At 36.9% G+C, this 18,543-nt stretch overlaps 1 protein-coding gene across 3 annotated transcripts in view; it reads right to left on the bottom strand.

Annotated features, from left to right (window-relative positions):
* LOC125319313 (nipped-B-like protein) overlaps positions 1–18,543 on the bottom strand; it is a 176,828-nt gene that overhangs the window by 61,247 nt on the left and 97,038 nt on the right. For all 3 annotated transcript variants that reach the window (XM_048290423.1, XM_048290425.1, XM_048290424.1), the window contains one exon: positions 4,695–6,197. In XM_048290423.1, the coding sequence (XP_048146380.1) occupies positions 4,695–6,197 (1,503 nt within the window). The remainder of the gene's footprint in view (positions 1–4,694; positions 6,198–18,543) is intronic.

Below are 18,543 nucleotides of genomic sequence, written 5' to 3'. Positions count from 1 at the left end.
GAGTAACAATCTACACAATGAAGTAGCATTCAGCATTATATTCTGCAGTGAAATTATCACTTTTTTTTTTTTTTAAACAACAAAGTCTTTTTAGGTAATATTTGAAGACCCAAAAGGTGCTTCTGCACAAGTCTTAAAAAACACACACTCATTTGTCCTAGAACTAAAATTTGCAATTACATATGTGGTGCTTATTTTAGAAAGCTAATCCTTTAAATATATTATAAGCCAACTCAGACATCTCCTTACCACAACTAAATCTTTCTCTCATTCTCTTATTTCTCTCATTCTCTGTGGATGTGTCTACCTGGACTTCAGTAAAGCCTTTTTGAAACTGTTTCCCATGTCATTCTCCTGGAGAAGCTGGCAGCCCATGGCTTGGACAGGTGCTCTATTCAGTGGGTAAAAAACTGTCTGGATGGCCAGGCCCAGAGAATGGTGGGGAATGGAGCTACATCCAGTTGGCAGCCAGTCACCAGTGGGGTTCCCCAAAGCTCAGTATTGGGGCCAGCCCTTTTTAATATCTTCATTGATGACCTGGATAAGGGGATCAAGTGCACCCTCTGTAAGTTTACAGACACCAAGTTGGGTGGGAATGTTGATCTGCTGGAGGGTAGGAAGGCTCTGCAGAGGGATCTCAACAGGCTGGAGCAATGGGACAAGGCCAATTGTATGGGGTTCAACAAGGCCAAGTGCCAGGTCCTGCCCTTGGGTCACAACAACCCCATGCAGCTCCAGGCTGGGGCAGAGTGGCTGGAAAGCTGCCCACAAGGAAAAGGACCTGGGGGTGCTGAATGACAGCAGCTGAACATGAGCCAGTGTGTGCCCAGGTGGGCAAGAAGGCCAATGGCATCCTGGCTTGGATCAGAAATGGTGTGACCAGCAGGACCAGGGCAGTGATTGTCCCTCTGTACTCAGCACTGGTGAGGCCACATCTCAAGTACTGTGTCCACTTCTGGGCCACTCACTGCAAGAAAGGCATTGAGGTGCTGGAGCGAGTCCAGAGAAGGACAATGGAGCCGGGGCAGGGTCTGGAGCACAAGAAGTGGCTGAGGGAGCTGGGGGTGTTTAGCCTGGAGAAAAGGAGTCTCGGAGGGACCTTCTTACTCTCTATAACTCCCAGAAATGAGGGTGAAGACAGGTGGGGGTCGGGCTCTTCTCCCAGGGAACAAGCAATAGGACAAGAGGAACTGGTCTCAAGTTGGTCTAGGGAAGGTTTAGATTGGATATTTAGAAAAATTTCTTCACAGAAAGTGTTATCAAGCACTGGAAAAGGTTGCCCAGGGCAGTGGTAGAGTCACCATCCCTGGAGGGATTTGCAAGATGTGTAGATGTGGATCTTGAGGACATGGTTTAGTGGTGGACCTGGCAGTGATGGGTTAATGATTGGACTTGATGATCTTAGAGGTCTGTTCTAACCTAAATGATCTTATGAACTGTAAAACTGGTAACACGTTTAATCTCAAGATAATTGATCAGTATAGCTATAAGAAGCAGCGGAAAAGGTATTCGTTGAAGCTCTGAAAAGAAAGGACAGCAAACATGACCTCTTCATTGCAAGCACAAACTTGAAGGGAGAAGTTTAATGCATTCCTCAACAACATACATTTACATTAAAACCAGGATAAAAGGCATTCACAGATGTTAAAACCAGAAGAAAAAAAAGTGCTATAATTCATTCTGACCTGCAAAAAACAGGCCATAAAAATTCAGCATAAGACCCCTTAACAAAAATACTGTGAAAAAAACTTCTATAATTTTCCTCTGAGCTAGAGTGCATCTTTCAGAAAAATGCTCAAAGATCAGGAGAGAGTAAAAAATGTTGCTTCTTTCTTGTAAATGCCAAAAGGGACTGTTGGGATGGTTCAGTCTTAACGATCACATACTACAGCTATCCCAATCATATAGTTTGAAACGAAGTTTCAAACCTGTATATAAAAATTTGCTTAAAATGCTACTTGGTTTTTTTACAGTACAATGTAAGGCTTATCCATATGCACAATAAGAGTATGATTTTAAAATTTAAAGTTTACTGAAACAATGTAATAAGTTATATAGACTTTCAGTATCTGTAGCATTAATTTTAGCTTAAAATAAGTCAATTTTACTGAGTTTTATAATCAATGGGCATTAGTCCCTTAAGACAGAATGACTATCTAAATGGTTTTTGAAATACCTGAATATTAGTTTAAACTGGATTTCAGATAAATCACAGCAATGATGTTGTACGTGACAAAGCCAGGAGAACACATTTTCTTGGGGGAGGATAAGAAAGGAGAAACAAAGGACAAGAAATACATGGAGGTAAAAGAAGGAAAGATAAAGCAAAATATACTAAGCTACATGGAATGGGAGGGATGCAAGAAGAAATGGAATAATGACGCAAAAAGGCAACCCTAGAAAAGATTTGCTACAATCTATTAAGAAATATATGATGAACTAAAGAATGTTTATGAAAATTACATCTTCTAGTGTAGTAAAACAGTTATAAGTAAAAATGGCATGGAGTAAAACTGGATGCTATTTCTCTCAATTGGAGTGAGGACATTGTGGAAATGACATGAATATTTTCTATATCAGTTATTGACAAATAGACCTTGGCGTATTAAGAGATATCTTTATGAACCCTGAATTATGAACACTGCAGTTCACTTAATTATATCCTAGAAAGTAGGCTACCAGGAAGTCGGGCAAAAAAATGTAAAATTAAAAATACACATGAAAAATCAGAAGTTCATAGACACTTTCTCCAAAATCTGCATGGATGAACACTCAAAACTTGATTTGTAAGAGAAACATAGTTATTCTTTCCATGAAACTTATTTCTAGTATCATTGTAAGAATCTTATTCTAGATACAATAGCAAAGAGTGATATCAGATTCAAACTTTTTTTCCCCCTGGAAACTACGTCCCAAGTTATTTCAAAATATCTAAGAAATATATGACTTCATAAAACACAAAATACACAAAAACACTGCAGAAAAGCTATAAACCTGAATTTAAAATTAATGCATTGTTCATGTGTGACACTGCTAGTAGAGTCATGCCAACTGGATTAGTCATTAAAACCTTTACACATTACTAAAATATACTATATAAATAACCACATACAATACAGACTACAAAAAAGCCTACTTCAGAAACATTTTAGAAAGCATACATACACTGTATATAGCTCAGAGGGCTCTAAATTTACCAGTTTTTTGCACATAGAATTGTGTGATTTCAAAGTCTATCCTTAGGAGCTGAACTCCATCAGAAAGTTTTCCATATGCTTTATAAAGAACATAAATGTTTCATCTGAAATCTTTAGACTAAGCTGACAGCAAGGATGTCATAATTTTCTGTCTGACTCTAGATACCTATTATTGTTAGAACTGGAAAATTTGCCTGTTCTGAATATCAAAAAAGGAGAGGGGAAATGTTCATATTTCCAGGATAAAGAGAAAATATTTAACAAGAATGCTAACATTTTACAAATAAGCAATACTCATGCTGAATTGTTAAGTCTTTAAGGGTCAATACAATCAAGTTAGTAGGGAACAGACGTAGCAAAATAAATTCATCATACAGATATCAACTCTGTACAAATGCACATAAACATAGCTATACATTCACAAAGATTTCTACATCAGTTCTTATCAGATAAACTTTGTAAGAAAACATTTTAATCTCAAATTAATGAGCAATGATATACTCAGAACTGCATTCATAAATAATCCTGTATACAGTCGAAATTCTCTCCTCTGACACTTTATCTGCCTATTTTTGAGTTATGACAGCTCTATAAACATAAATACATAAGAAATCTAAATGCTTTAAATGCTAAATAAAAAAGAACCCTGACCAGTTAGTAGCATTGATTTCACAATGTGAAATTATCTACTTCAGTCTGAAACCAAAGAAACTAAAATTATAGCACCAAGAACAAAAATGTGTTAAATCTGCAGAAGAGACAATCAAATATCAAACCTACAATCTGTTATGCATAAATTCCTGTTTATATGACTGATTTGATAATGCCAGTCTACTGTTTACCAGTTCCTTTCCTCTTTCCACATACACTGGACCATAGAGACAACATTATCTGAATTCTCCTAAAGATAGAACTTTTTAATAATCTTAATGTCACACAGTCTAAAGTGTGGAGGCTTCCCAACAGAGTTGTATTTATAGTGTAAGAGGCAGATGGGGCTTTGTAACTGCCTTCTTATCTCACCATGTCAAAATATCCCTTAGAAAAAACACATTTAATTTCCAAATAAAAACATAAAAGAATCTTAGGGTTTGTATATATAGTATTTCACACCACTTCAGCTACAACAATTTAGTTACAGTAGTACCATTCCCTTATACAGACACACCTAATCATTCATATAGTAGTTATGTTTAACTAGATAAATTATCAGATTAAACTAATGTAACTGAAGTACATTTTAAGACTATTTAAGTGCCCCCACATTAGGAACTTGTATTGGAATAAACAAATCATTTTAGTTACACTGTAGCAAGATTTCCAATAACCACAATTCCATAGACATATTTCACTTTGTTCCCCAAAATCACCATATAGGCAAGCATATAAACTATTAAACATTTGTGGTTAATTTCTAACCACAGGAGTAGCAAATCTAAAAGAACAGGATTATACAAGATATAATGCAATTAAAATTAAAAAAAAAATACAACTTACCTTTATTAGATTTGGATGACTTGTTCTTGCTAGGTTTAAAACAAGAGCCCCTTGATTTATCTTCTCTATCTTTAATAAATTTCTGCACATCATCCAATGAAAGCTTTTGAAGGACAACTACAGGCTTAGCTCCTTTATTTAGATCTTCAACTAGCCCAATCTTCTCTACTTTGTCCTGTTCACCTTTAAATTCAGTTTTCCTTGATTCCTGAGTGACGTTGACATCTTTATCACGCTTGATTTTTGGAATGACAAAATGTTTCAATGCGCCAGATCTTGCCCCCAACAAATAACTGGGAAACTCTGCTTTACTGTCAGCATGTGCTTTATTACTATTTACTTTACTCTTATTACCATCTGTCCTTTGTTCATCCTTGCTGTTTTGTGATTTAAAACCAGGTTTATCAGGTCTTGATTTACTAGAATCTCCTCTACCTTCCTGTTTAATGCGAGGGCTGTCAGGTCTTGATTTCTGATCCCCAGAAGAAAACCTTTCCCTTGATTCACCAGACTCATGTCTATGTTTCCTTGCAAATTTCTCAGGTTTTGAACCATCAGATTTAATACCATGTTTAGAATCATGTTCATTTTTGTTTGAGGATCTCAAATATTCAGGTCTTCTGATCTTGGATGGATCTCCTCTGTATTTCTCTGACTCCTCCCTGTCCTCTGATCTTTGTTTGAGGCTATCATGGTCACGTCTTGGTGTATCAGAAACTGAGCGCCCATCAGGCTTCTGTTTTGTTGGATCAGGTCTACTTTCAGATTTTATCCTTGAAGGATCAGATTTCACATCTAGTTTATGTCTAGATATTTCTATTTTCTTATCTGATAATGGTTTACTTGAGTCCCTCTTGTTATCATGTCTATGTTTTGGCATTTCAGGCCTGCCTTCATTCTTCTGTTTCGGTGTTTCAGGCCTCTGCCTTATTTCCTGTTTGCCATTATTTTGTTTTCCTTCATTTTGTTTCATCTCCATTTGCCTGCTCTGGTTTTGTTTTGAATCTGTTTGTCTGTTCTCATTTTGTTTCACTTCCATTTGTCTGCTTTCATGCTTGCTTTCACGTTTAGCTTCTACCTGTTTCTTCTCATTCTGTTTACTTTCCAACCGCCTGCTCACATTTTGCTGAAATTCCATTTGTCTGTTTTCATTTTGCTGGATATCTGTCTTTTGGCCCCCAAAGTCTGACATTTTCCTAAAAATCTCGGGATGGTTTTCAGGTTTAAATTTAAGAACTCCAACAGTGTCTTCTTGAGGAACACACACAAATCCATCATTATACTGCTTAATTTCTTCAGGTTTTTTGATGATGTCCAAATCCTGAGTTACTGTTGCCTGAGAGTCTGCTCTTCCTGCTTGCTGCAGATCAATACTAACCATCAACGCTGGTCGTGCCCCATTTCCAGCAGAACCTGTCTCCTGAGAAGCTGTTATATTTCCTCCAGTAGCACCTCCAACCTCCTGTGGTTTGTTTTCTTGTTTTCGCTTCTTCAGAGGCTTATCTACAAATTAAAAGAGAAAAATCACAAATGCTATATATTAGAAATAGGCAAATGTCCAAGCAAAAATGTCCATTCCCCTCCACCCCACCAATTAATCTTCCTCCACATGTATGTGCACACAAACAACAAAACCCATTGAATTTAAAAGCAAGAAAAGAACTTCTCTAATACTTTTTAATGTATTTGTTATCAATCTACCACATGTGCCAATTAATCATTAAAAAACACCTTCAAAACATATGAAATCAGTTCCTGTACAATTCACAAGAGAATCATCTAATAAAGAAACTGCAGTAATGGCAAAAAAAAAAATATCATTTACAGTTGAAGCAAGTTTTGAGGAATACTAATATAAAAGATTCTCTTTTCCAGATTAAGCCTGGTTCATTATACATGAACTATGCAAGGATCTGCAGTGATTAAGACAGAGCTTCTCCCTACTTGATTCAGTTGGGCTTTGCATATATTGTAGCCAGGAAACACATGAACAATGAACAAAAATTATTAAAATAAGTCCAACACTCCATGCTTCTCTTTGAAACAAGGAGTATATCAAGAGTTGGAGTCTATACCATATCACATATGAATAAATGGGGGGCCACTACACACTTAAAAGCTTCAGTATTTTCCCCTTGCAACCATAATGCTTTTCATGAATGAAATAAAAACTTCAGTGATAATTTTATGTAGTGTCAAGAGCTTGACTCTACAATAATCCTTTCAGTTTACATTTTTTTAAAAATCATTAAAAGTAGAATGCAGAAAAATAGAAAGTGAGCCAACCACCCCCTCCTGTAATTTGGTAGAATTCATGGAAATGAGAAGCACATGAAAATATCAAAAAGAGTATGTTCTATTCATTTAAAATACAACCTATTTATATTACCAACATGATACTCTAAACTAAAATTAATTTCTACCATGAAACTTATATTCTCATTTTGTAATTTGTCAATAAAAAAGATATTTTCTCTGTAATCAGGGAATATGATTTTAAGTCTAAGTAATGACCAAACACAGGTTGAAAATTCTATCAAAATGTCTAGACCACAAATACAATATAAGAAAAATAACTTATTTTGTGCTTAGATTTGTGGTGCCTTTTCACCAGATGCAATGAGCCAGCTCTCCTTTTGGGAGCAGGGGAAAAGTAGGGAGGATGCAATCAAGGAAGAAGGAATTAAACTCTTAACAAAAATACCCCCAACCTCTCAAATTGTAAACCAGAATTATAACTATGACTTCTAATTTCCTTTATACTTGTAGAAGATTCTGATTCAGAAGAATTAAAATTTTAAAGGATCATCTCCAAAATTAACATTAGAACACAGTAAGAAGTAGTAAGATAGTCAATCCCAGTGATGTGAACAGGTTTGTGGGGTTTTTCCATCATTTTAATTCTCAAATCTATTTGTATATCTCTAACTTCCTAAAACTCCAAAATTATGTTCATTTAATGGCTGGAAGACAGTAAAGACAAATACAATAAACTCCATGCAGAAACTGGTCAACTGCAAATAAGGAACTTTTCAAAGTAGGAACACTTGCCAACTTTATGATAGACATGTGAACCAAAATAAATTTGATTAATTCAAAGTACAGCTTTTTTAGCATGGTTTTTCCTTTTTCTGTCCAACAACAACAAAAACTGTTGGATTCATATGAGAGCTTATATAGATTAACTTCCTTACACTACTTATTAAAACAAACGTGTTTTTTTTTGAAACCTTCATACAATGGCAAAAAATATTTTTCTCCCTGTGACTAAGAGGGCTTTGACCTCACTGAGCTTCATAGCAGGTCTTAGGAATGACCATGAAGTAGAAGCTTCCAAACAGAGATTTCAAATTTTATTATTTTTTAAAAAACACATATACATTAAATACATACATACACACACATATCACTACCTTATTTCTCAATTAAAACTGTTGAAATTTTGAAACACAAATTGAGAAACTTGTGTTCTTATGAAAAAGTCAGTCAGCTTTTTTATTTTAATCCAGAAATGTCAGTCACACTGAAAAAGTCCTGTAAAGCTCTGATGGTGGATCTAGCTTTTAAGACATTACTGTTACTAGTTATCTGCCCTGTCCCTTTAACTGAGGTTATCACCTGTAGCAGAAGGGAACATTCACATTTCTACAAGTGTGTTTCATTGTCTAGTGCATCAGATTATGGCACTAGTGAAGACAGTTTGCATTAACCTAACCAGACTGAACAAGCCAGCTAAGAGCCAAGCAAAGGTTTTCTTCTGCTACCCCTACTATAGGAGCAAGGCAAATGGTGAGGAGATGTGATGCCTTAAACTGATGTAGCTAGATCAACGAAAACTCACCTTTCAGAGCCCTCATGCTGAGGGCTCCAAGATTAAACAACCAAAACAATTCAAGTATGACGAATTTTCTCTCTTGAACTTCCATGGGCTCAAAATGCTGCTGTTCATCATCATCCAAAATGTCAAATTGTAAGTTGAGAACATATAAATAGATGATTGCATCATAACTTGTCACATTCCCTCTAAATACAGATCTCATTTGATGCACCTTCTTTGCTTCTCTTGACAACTCAGTACTGATGTTTAGTAAGTTATAACCACAACCTGTTGATATCTGAGAAGAAAGGGATGCCTTCAAAGTTTTCTTTCCCTAAATGTCAAGGTGATTGCAGATGGAGTTACAGATTATTCACAGATTTTTTGATATTTCCAGTGCATCTTGAGGGTGGTGCTCAGAACTAGACTTGATAATTACAGTTTTGCCTCTATGAGAATTCTGGACCTAGGACAAAAAAGCTGACCCAAGTATATGAAAAGAAGCAAGTTCGCAGACAATACAAAACTAGGGAGGACTTGTTGACTCCCTCAAAGTCAGAGAGGCTCAGCAGAGAGACCTTGACCAATTAGAGGACTGGGCAATCACCAACCATATGAAGTTTAACAAGGGCAAGTGCTAGATGCTGCACCTGGGATGGGACAACCCTGAATGTACGGACAGGCTGGGGAATGAGAGGCTGGAGAGCAGCTGTGGGAAGGGACCTGATGGTCCTGGTTGATGGCCAGTTGAATGAGTCAGCAGTGCCCTGGCAGCCAGGAGGGCCAACTATGTCCTGGAGTACATCAGGCACAGCATCACCAGCCAGTTGAGGGAGGGGATTGTCCCACCCTGCTCTGCACTGGTGCGGCCTCACCTTGAGTACTGGGGGCAGTTTTGGGCACCACAGTATAAAGAAGACATTAACCTATTGGAGAGCATCCAAAGGAGGGCATGAGGATGGTGAAGGGCCTGAGGGAAAGCTGTATGAGGAGCATCTGAGGTCACTTGGCTTGTTCAGCCTGAAGAAGAAATTGAGGGAAGACCTCACCGGGGTCTGCAGCTTCCTCCCAAGGGGCAGCAGAGGGGCAGGCGCTGAGCTCTGCTTTCTGGTGACCAATGACAGGACCCGAGGGAACAACTGGAATTGTGTCAGGGGAGGTTTAGGTTGGATATCGGGAAAAGGTTCTTCACACAGAGGGTGGTCGGGCACTGAACAGGCTCCCCAGGGAAGTGGTCACAGCCCCAAGGCTGCCAGAGCTCAAGGAGCATTTGGACAACCCTCTCAGGAACAGGGTGAGATTGTTGGGGTGTCCTGTGCAGGGCCAGGAGTTGGACTCAATAATCCTTGTGGGTCCCTTCCAGCTCAGGATATTCTATGAAAATATCAGGTTGAACTAGTGCATTAAAGGTAGGATGAGTACATAGTACCACTATCTTCATTGAGCATAATGGAAAAACTCCACTGAATGGGCACAAATACTTTTTTGGTTGCCATCATAGCTGCAGAAATATGAAAGGTGAAAAACACTATTGGGCTTTATCAAATTATGAACTCACTTTGAACTATATAAGAATAATCAATAGAGTATCAGAGAAGTGAGAAGTAATTAACCTCTGAAAACAGATGTTGTCTTCTCTTTTACAATCAAATATATGCAAGTTTGCATAAATCTGTCTTGTTAAGGCATGAGTCCCAAGACCCCATAGGGTCTTAATGAACAGATGAACTTGGGAACTTTACAATATCCATTCAAATATTCTTCATACTCTTCAAGACATCAATATGCAAGCTTCATCCACTTCATTCCATAGATGATAGAATTTATTAACAGGATCTAGGAGTTTGCAAAAATATCAGACTAACATTTTTCTTTCAAATCCTGCAGACCTAGGCTCAAAGCTTGCCACAGTTCTGAACAGGTAGGCTCACATGCTCTTGAGACCAATAAAGTGTGATCATGATCTTTTTGCTTCACTCTTTACAGAAATTTTTGTAATAGAAGGAATATGTAATAAGCCACAGAAGAGCTTTCTGACTGTATTATAGATCAGGTATCCAAGTTTGTTGTTCCCAGATTCTTTTCTTTTTAGAAATATTATTCACTCCTCCCCCTTCCCTGCCTCCCAAGAACACAGATACATAAAAAAATGTATCTACATTTTGTTCAGTTACTTAAACAAATTTATGACTGTTCAGAGTACAGTCTGATCCCAGTTGTTCTCCTATGAGTGCATTGGTTTTGCTTGGAAAATTTGCATGGACATTCACTTACATTGCAACATGCTCACCAAAAGGCAGTACCTTGGTACTCAGAACAAGATCATAAACTATCTTATTCTAAAAAATAGCAGAGATGTTCTGTCAAATTAAATGGGTCACTGTGGTGCAAGAAACAAAATATTACAGGAACCACAAGTTTGAAATGGATTTCCAAGCAGTTGTGTCTCACCTGTCCTGTTATGAACAGTATTCCTGGAGACAGGTTGTGGCCTTCATCTTTGGAAATATCTGCATGTCAAAACAATGAGTACTTTCAGATTTAGAAATTAATTACTGCAGAACCTCTGTGCAAAAACACATTGCACTGGAATAACCACAGATACCTTTGAATATATTTCTGCTGAAACTGCAAGTCAATTGTGATTTGCAGCATATTCATGCTGAAAATGGATATACTTGGAAGCTGAGCAAGTATTAGGGACAGTAGCTGGATGAGGGGAGCTGTATTAAAGAAGTATCTGCATTCTTCCATTTAATCTGAAATCTTTCCAAAGCAGCAGCCAGAACACCACTAGTGCTGAAGTCTCCGATGTTACTACTTTCTTGCAAACCTGATGATTGTCTTAAGTCTCAGATTAAACTTTTTCAACAAATAATAGGATGATAGCCTAAAAACCTCTAGAACTGCATGTCCTAGTAGATGGAAATGGGTGTTTTGTAAATACTTGTGAAAAGGTAACAAGCCTAAATAAGAACCACATGCATGGTTGCTGAGCTTTGTTTTAGCAGAATGGTAACACTCTGCTCTATTAATATTGTTTGGTAAACTTTAAAATCCAGATATTTCTGATTTATCTTGAAGACACAACATATAAATTACCACTTCCCCATTTACACCTTGTAAGGAATTCAGTTGGAGACTTCATATCCAAGATGGATAAATGTGAATGTACTCCTCTTCAGAACCACAAAGATTGATCCTCTAATGCTGAATTCTGTATGAACCATTTTGATGACTCCAGTACAAACTTTTTGCATAACAATTAAGAGTGTAATATTTTAAAGTTCTAACACTCTTCAGAGATTATTGGGATATGCCTCCACTCATTTGAAATACCACTTATTTGCATTATTTAAATCAGCAGTGAATAAATTTATCCCAAATATATCAGTCCTAAGCAGTTATTACTTATTGTCAAACCTTCCATTTTTGAACATCAAAGACAAGTCAGCCAGAGGCCAATTACAAACTTATCTTATTTAAGCTAACAGTCAAGACTAGGAATTTTCGGCAAATAACACATAGCCATATGCCTAAATAACAAATCTATGTTTACTGACAACTCTTTCCTTTTCCTAGTTATTTTTCACAATCTCTTCAAAGATGTGCAAGTGCCCTGACCCCCCCAACCAATACTGTTGTGTAGACCACAAGAATCTAAACCAATCAATATAATCTGGATATAAGTAAGATTTAAAATTAATGGTACTGATGGATGACATATCAATGGAGTGAGGACAAATATCCATTTTTAACTTTCTACTCTTTAATGAATATTCAGCATTACGGGCCATGAGAGGTTGTTCTCACCTGACCTCCCCCCCAAACCATATTCCAATAAGCAAATAATTAAACAACTTAAGAAATCCCTTCCATCACTAGAAGAGATTTGCACAGCACTAGCTCCTCCCCTTGAAGGAGAGACTCAGCAAACATAAGTCAAAAATTTTAGTCTCACTGCTTGCTCCCTTACAGAAGAAACTAAGAAAGTAAAGTCATGAACCTGGTATAGGAAGCTTTATAGAACAGAACATAATTAAAAAGGCTCCAATGTAGAGACCAGAGGGCTTCCAGCTGCTGCAGTTCAGAGGAAGGGATTTCTGAGAATCTGAACAGAAACAGCTGATAATTTTTAGCAATCTGTCAAGAGACTTTATCAAACTTCTGGTCACTATGCAAAAAAGAAAGTTCATCAAGAGGGATGTCCAAACTCATTCAGAAAATAAAACAACCACAAAGTAAACCAAAACCAAAACCCCTAAAAGGACTACAGGAATCTCTGACATGCCTTAGGGTGTAGCACAATTCTTAATCTTAATTTTGGTAAAGTTCTGTTTGTTTTCTTAAATATAACAATAATGTAATCAGCATAACTGGAGGATGAAATATGATTTTATGAACTTTTCTGCTTAAGAATGTTTGGTAACTCATTATTCCCTGTCAACGATACTAATACAAAAGAAATATTACACTAGATAATAACAAGAATTGAACTACAGCAAATTATAATCAAGCATCTCCACTTGTTTAAAGATTGGAAGCTGTAATTTAACCTCCCTGAATTGTTTTTATAAACAATATGATTTCAATTTATCTATGAGAGAGATTTTTCTGAAACAAATTCAGGGATTAATCCATGTGATTGTTTTGTGAAGAATTATAGTTTTGTAAACTCAATTGTTAAAAAATCTGAGAAAAACCTGAAGTGTGAATACTTTTGAAATACATAATGCAGCACCTAACTTCAAAAGAAAAAGGCAAGACGCTAACAGTAGACTTAATGAAGACTAATTATTTCATGTATCACTTACAGATTAACATTTCCAATCAGTTTCAAATTTATTTGTAGGAACAACAAACTTTAGAAATAAGGAAATTACTTTAAAATTTATTGGTGAACACTTTTAATCTCCCTTCCAGATGTTGATTTTATTCTGACATCATACCTTGCATTCAAAAATATTTTCAATTAACTAGATCCAGTAACATTTATATAGGATGATAATGAAAAAAGTCTGTGTCATCATCTTAGGTTGCTGTTGGAGTGAACTTAGTGACTATGAGCTACAAAAATGCTGGGCTTAAACTGTTAATAAGCTTTGTTAATTATACATGCTGTTCTTTATCAAAATTTAAATCCATTATAGAGAAGTGACTGTCCCAGAACAAAATTATGTCATTACTGGGTAAGTAACATTATAAATCCTCCCATCCATTTAACAAGTACAATCAAGGGCATATGCTACATGCATATTATATTTAATTTTCTTATCTTAGTTCATGCTATAAATAAAAATAAAATACACTTCTTACTAAACTGAGTTTTAGTTATTTTCTACACCTTCTTACAAGAGCAGGTTTCTGCACTACCCTATGTAAAGCACAACCTGGATAAATGTGGGAATTTGCTTTCATGTTACACAAGAGCACCAAAGGAAAGTAGACAACATTAAAAAATATGCCTCTTCTTTTTAAAAAAACATGCTTTTCAGTATTACATTCTTAAAAAATATAAAAGAAAGCAATTTTCCCTAGATAGTTGGAAACACTGCAACACTTTATTGCAATTTCTCTAGATAGAAGAGAAATTTCTTCCCCTTACTTAAAACATTTCTGAACATAAAAAAAGTCTTTCATCTATAGGAACTGGATGTTGCAAATCTGCTTTTTCTTGGGAAAGCTACATCGGGTGCCAGTTTCATCTATTACATAACACTACAAAATGCAGACCTAATGAAAGTTTGTACACACAAAATGCATGGTACCCAATTCTCACACTGTCCTACTACATAGAGACAATAATTTGTATTTTACACTGTCTCATTTCATCTTCTGGTATTAATAACTGTAATCTTCAGCAAGATTACTATACAAATGACTACACTCGTATCTCTATTTTAAAGTAAATAACTCCCCTATAACATATTTTTGAAAATGAATGGTAATATACTGGCTATAATTACATGTTCTATCATTTCATTCATTTGCTACATAAAATTAAATGCAAACAAACTATTAATTCTTAATAGTGTTCTTCTGTTCTTTGTGGGACTTTTGGGGGGAGATGGGTAATGGGGAGAAAGGGAAAGGAGCTGAATAAGAACTTTAAAGGTAAGAGAAAAAGTTTACTTACCTATAAATGTAGTTTTGAGTTTTGCTCCGGCAGATTCACACTCTTGGGATATGTGTGTCTGCTGCTATGGGCTTGGAATGAACTAAAAAAAGAAGGGCCCACAGCAGGCATCCAAATGCCCCCTAACTGATCCAATTATTGGAAATAAAGTTATTACAGCTTCACTTCTCCCTAATTCAAAGAATCCACAGTAAGATTTCAAAGTAGGTAAAATGGATCCTCAGAGGTAAAATATATGGGGGAAAAAAACCCAGAGAAATGAGTAGGTTTGTCTCATTTAAAAAATGCTTCTAATCATTTTAAGTTTAAAAAATATATATTAGCCTCACAATTAAATGGTTAGTGATGAATGATTTCATGATTTTTCTTGCAAACACCAGAAAACAGTGCCTTTACAAGTAAAAGTAGATCTCCTTAATCTGCTAAAACAGCTGCATCATATAAAAGTGTCTTTGAAGTATTTTAAAATCTAACAATGAACACACAATACTATGTATGGAAGATCTCAAATGAAAATTTAGCAAATCTGAATAAAAAACTAAAACAATTTGAAAAAGAGTCTGAAAAAATGATGGGTTGCTTTCTGTTTTTTCCAAGTAATTTTCAAGATTATCTTCCCTTTTCCTCTTTCTAGAAGACTCAGAGCTCCTTTTAACATCAATATCTTAAATATTTTTGATTTGCAGTATTCGGGAGTTTTAGAAAAGCATGAAAGATCTTGAGGTAGAAACCTTGAACCTGGAAATTAATTAAATAATAGATCTAAATCTCAATTAACAAGAAGAACTTAATGTAATGTTCTGGGAAAGGTTTAGATTAAAGTGACTGACTAGTTTAGAATTACTTGACTATAAACAAAAATGTGACTACTGACAGTGATTAGAAGAAAGTGTGCATGAAGCTTTATTATTTCTAATTTCTTTAGAAAGGTATTGTTAAGATAACTTTCCTGTCCGACCATTCAGGAGCCACTCTGGGAGTCACACTCACCACCAGAGACTGTCACTGCTGGGACTGAAGTCCCCTCACAGCAGGCAACTCCAGTTAACCAACGGGTGCCCCGTTTGACTCCCTACCACACCACACAGTCAGACAAGTTTCCCTCACCGGCTCGGCCCCAGGCTTCCTGCAGCAGAGTCCCAGACACCTGGTTCCTTTGAGTAATTGAATCATGTTGCAGTGACATCATAACAGCTCGAGCTGGTGCCTCCGGGAAGGGGCCCCAACAAAAGAATCCCTGGGCTTTGGTACCCTCAGAGTCTGTGCCCCCGATAGTCTGGGGTCTTCCTGCTGAGTCTCTGAGTGGCCGGTCACCTGGCTGGCTCTGCAGGTCCTCGTGCCCTTTATCAGGCAAAGGGTCGGCACCAGTTCACGGCTCGTTGCCTGGGGCTCCAGCCATTTCCCGCCACCCAGAGCACAATCTGCATCTCCCACTGCAGCTGCACACTGAGCTATCAGCAGTAGCGGTATTCCTCAACAGTATCCTCATGTACCTAAGCAGAAGATGGTTTGATGGTTTACATCTTGTCGATTTGTGGAAAAAGATAATCCCTTTCTGTATTAATCCTTCTGAACCGCTTTTTTTAAACTCAAATAATCTGAGTCTTGATAAACAATAGAAGGATCTATCTGATATTACACATCCTTTCAAAAAAGAAGACCTAGAATTGATTAACAACTTGTATCTGATGAGGGTATAGAAGCCACTGTGAGGGGAGGCAATGGGAATTGAAAACCTGAGTTTTATCATGTTCCATGGACTCATTTGTTCTGAAGCTATTAAACATAATCGATGCATTAGACTGTAACTTTCAGTGCTAAGTGCTTTGATCTCCAAACTCTTCAATCATTCCTTTAATTAACAGACACAGACAAATTACTTGCAAGATTAATCAATACAGAGAGACTTCCTAGATGGAAAAAGCAGGATTGGAGATGGATTCTTGTCATTCCACACAGAGGACAAGGACAAAACCAAATTTTCAAATTTTGCACCCCTCTATAATGATGAAAAGTCCCTATAATCCACTTAATCCAAAATCCAACTAGATCAAAAGGATAAAATTATAAAAACAGAGCTCTGAAAAGCACTCGGATATGGAGGCAAAATGTCTATATTCTAAAATCTCTCCTTATGCATACCTGATAGACATTAGATCAAATCTGAGATATTTTGCATTAGTGATTTTTGCACTAAGAATTCCTTTTTCAGAAACCAAAGGCATGACAATAAGGTTCCAGAAAAATACACTGCTTGTCAAATAAGTCAGCACTTCTGAAAAGCTCTGTATTAGTTTCACCTCTGGAATGGAGACTGCCTCCCTACTTTGAGAGACTTTTGTGGGAGCTAAATATTTTAACAGTTTTGTTAGAATTAGGAATTTATTACAGAAAGTACTATAATTTCCAAAGGACTGCAATCTCCATTTTCCACCTGTACCAAAAGTTATAAAGGCATCTCAGCATTAAAAAAACACCAAAACCTTAGCATTGCCTTAGGCAAGTGTAATAGTTGTATAAATTTTAGCAAAAATCTCCCAAAAAAATATCTCCACCTCTCCTCCTGAATAAACAGTTCCACCACACTAATGGCTCCCAAACTCATAAAGAACATGTCATATCCATGCAAAGTCTTATTGTTAAAAAAGAGGCATCTGAAAACCTCTGATGAAGCATAGTGCTGTAGAGATTTCATGTCAGCCATACAAGGAGCGGCTATGGTCACTTGGCTTGTTCAGCCTGGAGGAGACTGAGGTCAGACATCATCAGTCTACAACTTCCTCCCAAGGGGAAGAGGAGGGGCAGGCACTGATCTCTTCTCTGGTGACTAGTGACAGAACCTGAGGGAACAGCTGGAGGTGTATCAGGGGAGGTTTAGGTTGGATATCAGGAAAAGGTTCTTCACACAGAGGGTGGTTGGGCACTGGAACAGGTTCCCCAGGGAAGTGGTGATGGCACCAAGACTGACAGAGTTCAAGAAGCCCTTGGACAATGCTCTCAGGAACATGGTGGGATTGTTGGGGTGTCCTGTGCAGGGCCAGGAGTTGGACTCAATAATCCTTTTGGGTCCCTGCTAACTCAGGATATTCTGTGGTTCTATGGTTCTACGATTCTAAAAAAATGACACAAGAGCTCACTAATCTTCTATCAAAACTTGTGAGTACAATTCTACTCAAAGTAATTTATGGAAGACAACAACACATGCCTACACAGTAAGTGTAGTGTGACTGTAATATGTATTCCTATGCCTCAATTACAAAAGCAGCTATGCTTTCAAAAGCATTTCAAAAGCATATGCTTTCATGCAGATTTTACCATGTGCTAGCACCTAGAGTTAGATCTCTAGAGGGACACTTGCTATGTACATCATCAGCTAGCACTATACGTTCCTGTTCTAATTAGACTGAGTGCATGCTACAAGCACACTCTTTTCTTGACATTATGTGATCTGAAGTTACAGTAGATGTACTAAAATGCACAAATGCCAGTCTTTTGCATAAATACAGTAAGCAACTTGACAAAAATGAATGGGATATTTAAGAATTACTGGATATTTTTCTAACATATTCCCATAGGAACAATAGAGGAAGCTTCTTCCTGCAGTCACATCAAACCAAATGACTATAACTAGAACAATCCCAGAGCATATCAACTTGTAGACATAGTACAAACATGCAATGGCAAAAGTGTTACCAAAAGATAAGAATCATATTTCTCCAAGGTAAGAATTTTTCAGGAAATCTGTCCCAAGACTGCTAAAAAACCTTTTACACAATACTATCAATTCACAGCTGAAACCTCAGCAGCTAAAGTGAAAACAACTGCTGTCTGGAATAGGAGCAATTTACTACCAGTGAATAAATGGCAGTCATTTGTCCCAACATAAGGCAACAACT

The sequence above is a fragment of the Corvus hawaiiensis genome, chromosome W (assembly GCF_020740725.1).
Source record: "Corvus hawaiiensis isolate bCorHaw1 chromosome W, bCorHaw1.pri.cur, whole genome shotgun sequence".
Classification (NCBI taxonomy): domain Eukaryota; kingdom Metazoa; phylum Chordata; class Aves; order Passeriformes; family Corvidae; genus Corvus; species Corvus hawaiiensis.
Note: the sequence above shows the minus strand (reverse complement) of the source record. Positions and strands in the feature narration are given on the sequence as shown.